This window comes from Marmota flaviventris, chromosome 11 (genome assembly GCF_047511675.1).
Source record: "Marmota flaviventris isolate mMarFla1 chromosome 11, mMarFla1.hap1, whole genome shotgun sequence".
Classification (NCBI taxonomy): Eukaryota; Metazoa; Chordata; class Mammalia; order Rodentia; family Sciuridae; genus Marmota; species Marmota flaviventris.
This window is the reverse complement of record NC_092508.1, coordinates 5,449,305-5,458,318: the sequence shown is the minus strand read 5'-3', so window position 1 is coordinate 5,458,318 and position 9,014 is coordinate 5,449,305. Positions and strand designations below refer to the sequence as shown.

Here is a 9,014-nt window from a genome sequence, read left to right as displayed (position 1 = left end):
AGGGCTTTCTGAGACATTCAGGTTCCTTTTGTATCATGGCAAACAGGAAGGAGCCATGCCACTGAAATAGCTTTTAACATGGAGAATGGGGTAGACACAGGTGGGACCGGCAGTTAGAGCCGCCATGCCTATCGCAGCTTCTGTGAATCTTATAATAGAGCCACCTCTGTGGCAGGCAGCAAAGGACTGGAGAGAGGAGGGGGCAGAGGACATTTGCCCAGGAACTAGGGCAGGATCCTGAGGGCTGCGGATATCCCCACCCTGCAGGCCAGGACCACAGAGCAATGCATCTTGGGGAGCGCGTGGTTCCTACTTTTACGCTGAGGCTGGTGTGGCTTACAGCCCTGCACTGATTGGCTGACTTTGCTTTTGATAAAATTAGGGATACTTCACACTGGAGTCAAGCACCACACTTGGTAGTTTAGCTCTGATTCACCAGCAAAAATAACAGCCCTTCTAGGGCAAGAACGGGGGCAGGTAAGTCATCCTGGCACCTCTGCCTAGTGGTGTGTCCCCTACATAATGGGTGTCACAACTGTTTGTATGTGTTATTTTTAGCAGCATTTTTACCATCATGACTACACCCCAGCACACTTCAAATTACATAGCAGAGCCAGATTCGTCAAGGTAATAATGGACACAGACACATCTGTGTGAAATAGGCTCTTGCAATTGTCATTACTTACCACGGCGACTCTTAAATTAAACATGTAAATTATTTTAGTTTTCAAGAGACATGGGCAGTTGAAATTAATTGAATGAGAAGTTAGTGTTTAAGGGAATGAGGACAGTCATGAGGAGTCACCGGAAGAATGAGAATCTTGTAAACAGCTGACAGAAAGAGGCTTGTCTCCCCAACAGTCTCTTGCTGGAAGCGTCCACTACAGCGTCTACAGTGTCAGAACTCTCACAGGGAGGGGTGTCCACCTGTGGGAAGCCTTTGGCCACCCTCCCCCAGAATTGGAAGTTTTCTTATCAGTGAAAACGAAGAGGGACCTCAGGAGCTGTTGGGCCAGTCCCCGAGAAACAGGGTGAGCAGGACGCGGCTGCAGGTGCGGCAGGAGGCGGCACTGGAGACCAGGGTCAGGGGAGGCAGAGTGGCATCCTCTGCAGGTTGGCGACTTGACCTGCAGGTCGGCAGCCACGGGCTTCTCCATCTATTAGCTCATGTTGTGCAGAACACCCCTGAGGGGTGGGCAGGCAGGGACTCTCAGCCTCATGGAGTACTGGACGGATCCGAGGCCGAGTGGAGCCTCCCTGACACCCGCCCGGGGCTTTCTGCTGTGTGTAATGTCCCTGGATGAGACAGAGAGGCAGTGTCCCTGACACAACCTGTCCTGAAAGAAATACCAGAGACAGTTATGCAAGGTCAGGCCCTGATGCAAGAGGGGTCATCTTTTCCTAACCCCTGGGGTGGGTTCTTCACAATGGAAAATCCTGAGATGAGCAAGGGGTCAGGCATGATGGCAGAGGGGCCCTCCGGGTGATGCAGGTCAGCAACACCGTCCTGACTCCTCTCCTTCCTAGACTGGGAGTCCCTCCCCAGAGTTCCCTGGAGCTGCGGACCTCCCCAGACCAGGGGCAGCAGGCTAGGTGGGCAGAAGGGACCTGAACACCCTCAACAGCGGCTAATCTTGGGAGGAGAGAAACTAACCTCTACCTTGGTTTTCTCCTCTGTAAGCAGGTAGAACCAGTTGGCCTGTTGGGGCCTTGGGAGGAAGAAATAAGATGAAGCATATATGAAGCCCCTGGCAGGTGGCTGGCCCACACTGGGCCTGTCACAATGGCCTTGGCACCATTACACAAGCCAACAGGCGACAAGGACGGGGCTGCCCCAAGTGTCACGATGCTCGCTCTTGATTAATAAATGCAAATGGGATACTTGTCATTCCAGACTCATGCCAAGTATGACTCAAAACTCGCGGTTCTACCTTCATGCCATGCTATCACCCTCACCGACTCCGTGTTCTCACTAAGAGCAGTCCAGGTGAGCAGTTACAGGTAAGGCTGGACACTCAAAGAGAGTCCCTACTCTGAGAACTGAGCAGGGCTAAGCCGCCAGCCGGTGGATTCTCACTTCTGAGCTGGAGAACAAGTGGCCGCTTTCTCAGAAACCCTCAAGTTGCAAATTCCTCTTGTGAACGAGGAGGCTGAGCCTGGGGCTTGCGACTGCATCGGGTGCTCCACCCACTTGTGCACACTCTATTTTAAACAGGTGCCAACTGAGCCTGGGAGAGCCCGAAGGAGGGAGCTGTTTTAAGGGTAAATGAACATGCAGAGACGGCCAAAGGAGGAGAGGAAAGAAATGCCCTCTGTGGTCAGAGACGGCAAGCAAATCCCAGGTTGTGGGCATCAAACCTGGGTAGGCCCAAGGCAGAAGGGAGAGAGGTGACTTGTAGCCTGGAAGAAACTGTTGAGTCAAGCGTTGTCAGGTGCTGGGTTTTGCTCCACCACGTGACCATGATGTCCAATCCATCTGAAACATTGGCAACGGAGCATTTCAAGAGCCCAAGCTCTGGAGACAAGTGCCAAGGCCCAGAAGAATAGGACGGTTGGTCGTCCTTGTCCATCCACAACCTTATACGTGAACAATCAGAACCTCGAGGGAAAGGTTCGGGGAAATGCAGCAGTTATGACTAAAGTCAGCCCCCTCAGTGCCTGGAGGTCACAGTGAGGGTTCATCTGCCTCACTGTTCTGGAAAATATAGAATGAAAAATTACCACCCTTGGATCCCCAGAAATCTGTTACATTGAGGTTAGATTAAGCTTGCATAAATTAAGGGTTTCAATCTTTGCTTATTATGATTTCCAATATTTTTTAAATACTTTTTTAGTTGTGGATGGACACAATATCTTTATTTATTTATTTTTATGTGCTGCTGAGGATAGAACCGTGCCTCACACATGCTAGGTAAGCGCTCTAGCGCTGAGCCACAACTCCAGCCCCATGATTGCCAATATTTTTTTTTTTTACCCATGTGATGTCATGATGGTCTCTAAATAGCTTTCTCACCAGTTTCGGGGGTTTTTAGTGCTTAAAAATGGCATTTGTGCTCTTTTGATGTGATGTGCTCCTAATAACTAGCTCCAATGTAACATGAATGATCAAGTCAAGTCTTGCTCATTTTTTGCAAGACTTGTTATTCCAGACTCACGAAAAAAAAAGAAAAAAAGCTTCTAACCCACATACATATTTATCATAATGTAATATAATCCTTGTGCAGGGGTTCACCTTACAATAGTGACCTGGAAGAATGATACTCATATTTTTCTATTTTCATTTTAATTTAAATATTTAACGGGAAATAACAATTTATTTTACATAGCAGACATGTTAGAGTTTGCAAGGAAAACCAATCCACATTAAGCCACTTGACCAATGTTTAGAGAGCACCCACTCTGTGCTTAACCTTATGCTCTGCACAGTAGCAGAAGGGGACCAACTCACTCCTTGCCTTGAGTGTCACAGCCTAGCGACTTGGGGAGTATGAAAAGCAATGGCTTCAAGAGTCTGGAGAGCTGTCTGCACCTGGCGTAGCCTTTCACTTGGTGAGGCCACAGGGATGGCCAGAGATTCTGTTGGGACTGCAGCCTTGCTTTTGGCAGGTAGAGGGTACCAAAAGGGAGACCGGGACCACCTAATTTGATGGCCAGGGTCAGGTGAAATCACCGTGCATCCACACAACATATTGCTCGCGACCAGTAGCATGAACAGCTAAAGCTACCAAGCCCTGGCTCCGTGCAGGCCCTGGGCTCAGCCCGTCGCCCGTCTGACCATGCTTCAACCCCCAACATTCTCTCAGGTACCGTTATGATCCTGCTTTACATATGGGGAAAGGGAGGCTGGATGGTAAAGGAACTTGAGCAAAGTCATGGGGAGCCAAGCTTTGGAGCCAGTATTTGGAGTTGGTCATTTTGATTCCAGATGTAAGAGGACACTTGGGGTCTTCACTGTCACCTAGTAACCATTGAGTGTGTGGCTTAATCCCTGCAAGTGCCCCGAGAACTCCCATTGCACCTGCTACCCACACTGGCCCACCACTCTTTTCCTTAGAAAGTGTGCCGGTTCCCAACAGCATCTACAGAGCACCAGGGTCTCACCACACCTACTACTAAAGAGGTCTCAAGTCTTGGAGTGCTGCTGACGGGTGCCCGTGTGCCTGATACTGAGCCAAGACATAGTTTAGATACTCAGAAGCTTTGTCCTCACTAGAACCCTTAGATTTATGCAATGCTATTTTGAATTTTATGCAATCAGATAATGTTTTTGAAGTAATTAACAATTCAGGATTTTGTTATGAATGAGAGTGGGCCAGGAACTGGTCATCTCTTAAAGGATGTGAGACGGGCCAGGCTCTGAGATGCCAGATGCTCCAACAGGTGGGCTCTCCAGAGGGAGTGGAGGATACATGGGCTCTTGCATGAGCCTCTACAACCACCATTCAGGTGGATCCAGACACTGACACCAACAGAGCAGGTGACTGACCCGGCCCTGCACCCTGCTGGAACCCCAGACACCATCTTGCAACCCATATCCTTGCCCAGCAGAGGCCTGCAGAATGAACACAGCAATTTGAAAAACCATCCACAGAAAATGTCCCCAGTTGTTTGATTGTATAAATAATTTATTTCTGTTCACAGCATCATATATGCATTATAAAAAGGGATGGAAACAAAGAATGATCAAGACAGAGAATTACAGCAGAGAAATGAAAACTGAAACCAGGGGACACAGTCCCAACACCATAACAGAGAATTTGTGAAGAGCATTGTTCTGAAATAAAACTGGCCTCCCTGTGTCTACCAGGAAACATTTCAAAGCTCACTTGGGGAGACCAGCTTCCTCTACGAGAAGCCCATTCCATCTCTAAAGGGCAAAAGGCATAATGGACCGCTGACTGATACGTGGAGGGGACTCCCCCTGGGTGACCCCTCCTAGGTGACTTCATCTGTGCTTCCTCCGTTGGGTCAGAGATGAAAAGGGCGACTAATAGGTCAAACGTTACAGAAATGAACTGAGACTCTTACCTATTAGTTGATACAGCACAGGGCTTGACTTTACTGCACAATTACTAACAGCTGACGGCACCCTTAAGTATTGATAATGCAAAAAACAAAACCATCTCGCACGATTGTTAAAGCATTACAGGATTTGAACAGTGACCTGGAACCTAGGTATTGTCAGCACGAGAAGGTGACAGTATTTGGCATCTGCAAAGTCGCAAAATAAATATATTATTCTCTCAATAGTGTGGAACTACTAAAAAGTGCTTAAGAAATTGTTACATGTGAAGAAAATAAAGGAAGATGGATTTGATTTTAATAATTCTATACAGAATCTTCAGATGATGGGACCAGCCCATTCAGAAGTCAGTGAATATCCTATCGATATGTAAACTGAAATCTCGCCGGCTTTCATCACCGCCTAGCTCTATTTTCTCTACTGAGTTTCTACAAAAGACCAGCATTAGAAGGGTACCAAATACACTGACCAAAGAGGAAGGGAAGACAGGCTGCTAGATTTCTGTTTTTAAAAAATCTCCTGTAAGAACTGGGTTTGAAGCAGGAAGCCAGACATCTGCCTCTGGTTCTCACGTCGCCACTCGGAGGGTAATGGACAATGGGCAAGGGCTAACCCACATGCTCACGCATGGCCACATCCAATTTCTACAGGCCTCCTTTGCAAAGAAACATGTCACTGGGGGGAGGGGGATGTCAAAATTCTACCTGAAAACATGGATTCAGGGAGGAAATAAAAATCAAACAGTCAATTGTTAAGTTTCCCTTTTGATACTGTGTTTCAGGATACGACAGGTTGTGCAAACCAAGACTCAGTCCTGATTATAAAGGATTTTTAAAATTACGTTATTAAAAATATGCATTTCTTCTTCTTTCACTTTATCTATTTTCCAAAGCTTCTTTCAAGTAAACTGTGAAGTGCCTGAGCAGCAGTGACCATTACGTCACAGGCTTTCTTTTATCTCAAGCACCCCTTGTTTGCATTTGCCCAAAGTGCCTGCTGGCTACAAGGCCAGTTAGAGAATGAATGGAGAAGGACTACATCCTTAGCTTTTCCTCCGCTTTTAAATCCATGCAACGAGGTCGTTTTTGCAAAAAGGTGGGGTTTTATTTTTGGTGCATGACATCAAATACTCTAATGAGATGTTCTGAATGAAATACTTAAACCAGATAGGCCACAATGAACCAAATTAGAAATCTGAACATGTCGCCACTTGCAGCGTCAAGGGATATAAAAGGGCAGAGCAAAGTCTTTTTTCCTAAGGTGAATATTTCTAAGGTGAGTATTCATTTGTAAGTTATTTTTAAAAACATGTCTGAAAACCCATTACCACACGGTTAGTATTACAAGAGACATCCCTTGCAGAAAAACCATCTTGCAACTCAGCACACATCTGTAGCTGGTATGCTCATCCAAACCAATTGGTAGATTCAGAGAATTTAAAATTCCACACAGAAGGGATCTAGATATTTATGCTGATTACAGAATACAGAGGGAGGTCCCTGTATACTCTCTCTCACACACACACCATCCAGATTTATGCCAAGAGCATTGCCCTTTGAACACCTTTAACTAACCTGCAAACAGTAAATGCATCATTTGCCACCACCTCGAACAGTTTCTTATTTTTTTTTAAATTTTTATTGGTCTCTTTGTGTGATAATGACCTACACATGGACAGGGTCCAAGCCATCTGGAAGAGGTCTCATTCCAGGCTGAAAAGCAGTTCTCAACAAAACCGGTCTCCGGTAGCCACCACAAAGCCCCATGAAGGGGGCATCTTCTCGGCCATTCCCAGCCAAGGCCAGCAGCACAGCGCCCGTGCCCTCCAGCTGCCGCATTGTCCCAGGCAGTCCTGATGGCCCAAACCACCACCTCCTCTGGGCCCAGAGCAGGACCTATGAAATTTCAACAGGGGCCTGCCCTGTGACATAAAATTACTCAGCTTCCAAGCCCCTGAATGCAAGGGGCATTCATCTCCCCAGCACCGCCACCCCCAATGCCACCCTGCCTCCAGATGGGTGCCCCCCAGGGTTCTGGGAACTGCATACCTCAGGTAACTCACAGGTGATCCCCCAATGGGGGCGGGGCAGCCTGAACTCCCGGCCCAGTGTAGTAAGAAGAAATCAAGAAATCGCCTTGTCTCTGACATCTGATCCTTCTCCTGGGGCCGGAGGGCGCACAAGCCTGAACCGAAGGTCCACACCCCACCGGTCCCCCACCCACTAGGTATCTCCGGTGCTCAGACAAAAGGTCCCCAGAGCTGGCGTGGGGGTGGGGCAGATGGAGAGCTGGCTGATAAATCAGCTCCAGGCCAGGTTAAGTCACCAGTTCTGCATTTGGGTACAGAGATAGAGTTTAAAAAATTCGAAGCATCGCTTTGGTTCGCTGTCTTTGTTCGCGGGCGCGGGTTCTCGCTCACCCATCTAACCATTCATTCACTTCTGACTCGTTCGCTCCCTGGCTTGCTCCCCCTAGCTCCCGAACCCTGCCAGGCGTATTACCGCTTCTTCTTCTGCTTGAGGGACTTCCTGCGTTTCAGGATCATTTCATAGAGCTTGTCCATGCCCTCGGTGAGGCCCTCGCCGATGATGGCGCACGCCGGCTGGACGTGGTAGGTGGTGGCCGGGATGAGCTCGTGCAGCGCCAGCTGCTTCTCGATCTCGGCCACCGGCAGCGACTTGGGCAGGTCCTGCTTGTTGGCGATGACCAGCAGCGGCGTGCCCTGGTTCTCGGCGAACTTGGTCACCTTGTGCAGCTCCGTCTTGGCCTCCTCCAGCCGGTCCACGTCCACCGAGTCCACCACGTAGATGATGCCGTCCGTGCAGCGGCTGTAGGACTTCCACAGCGGCCTCAGCTTCTCCTGGCCTCCTACGTCCCAGAAGTGGCAGCTGATGCCCTTGGCCGTGCCGTTGCTCAGCTTGATCTTCTCCGTATTGAAGCCGATGGTGGGCACCGTGTTCACGAACTCGTTGAACTTGAGCCGGTAGAGCACCGTGGTCTTGCCGGCCGAGTCCAAGCCCAGCATGACGATGTGCAGGGACTGGAAGGCCGAGATGTTGGAGGAGATGTTGCCCATGGCTCCTCGCTGCGGCGCCGGCCACTGCGGCTGCGGCGGGAGGGCGCCGCCCCCCGAGCAGTCACGGGCCCGATGCGGCCGGTCGCACCTGGGCCCCGCCCGCCGCCCTCGGTCGCCCGCACCGGCCTGAGCCTCGGCGTCCCCGGGACGCGCGATTCCGCGCGCTCAGACTCCGCGGCGCCCGCTTCCTAGCCGGCCGGGCTCCCTATCGGCGGTCATCGCGTCTCTGCCGGCGGTTTTCGTCTCCAGCGAAGCCGCCTCCAACGCCGCTGTGTAGGGCGCTCGCGCCCGGCGCTCTTCCCCCGGCCCGGGCTCGCTCTGCGGCTTCCCAGGGCCGCGCCCCCGCGCTCCGGCCGCTGCCTGGGCTCTGGGCGCCGGGCCGACTCAGGGCTCTCAGCGCCCTGCGCTCGACTCTGGCCCTGGGCGGCGCCTCGGGGTCGCTCCCGCTCCCGGGGCGCGCCTCGGAGGTGCAGGCGGGATGCGGGCTTCCCCGGGCGTCGCTGCCTGCACGGCTGCCTCCTGTCCCCGCAGTCCCCGCGCTGCCCGCGCTGCAGCCGCCGCCGCCAGCCTGCAGCGGCCGCAGGGCGCCCGACCCCGCCCCCGGCCCCGCCCCTTACAGGCCCCGCCCCCGGCCCCGCCCGCCCGCAGCCCTGGGGTCCGGCGTGGTCCTCTGGGCGCGCCGCGGGTTTTCGCGCGCTTCGGTCGGTTCCGACTGCCTCCGGGTTCCCCTCCCGCGCTGCGCCGTGTCGCGCCGCGCGAAGACAATGGGCCCGGAGCCCGCTCTTCCTCCCAGCAGCTGACGCGTCTTTTAAAAACAGCTCCGGCCTCCCGGAACCCCCGCCCGCGCCCTGCCGGCCGCGCCGCAGTCGTGGGGGCGCAGCCTGTCTCGAGAGCCAGTCTGGGTCCCCGCTCTGC

General features: G+C 51.9%; 1 protein-coding gene across 1 annotated transcript; it reads right to left on the bottom strand.

Moving 5' to 3' along the window:
* Positions 1-659: 659 nt before the first annotated feature.
* Arl4c (ARF like GTPase 4C) lies at positions 660-8,651 on the bottom strand. The gene is made up of 2 exons (XM_027956194.2): positions 7,072-8,651; positions 660-1,337 (listed from the first exon to the last, which is right to left on the bottom strand). Exon 1 carries the CDS (start codon positions 8,097-8,099, stop codon positions 7,521-7,523), a length of 579 nt encoding a protein of 192 aa, XP_027811995.1. The 5' UTR covers positions 8,100-8,651; the 3' UTR covers positions 660-1,337; positions 7,072-7,520.
* Positions 8,652-9,014: the final 363 nt, after the last annotated feature.

Excerpts from the sequence above, each read along its gene's own strand:
- Arl4c (XM_027956194.2), bottom strand. The coding sequence starts at position 8,099 with ATGGGCAACATCTCCTCCAACATCTCGGCCTTCCAGTCCCTGCACATC.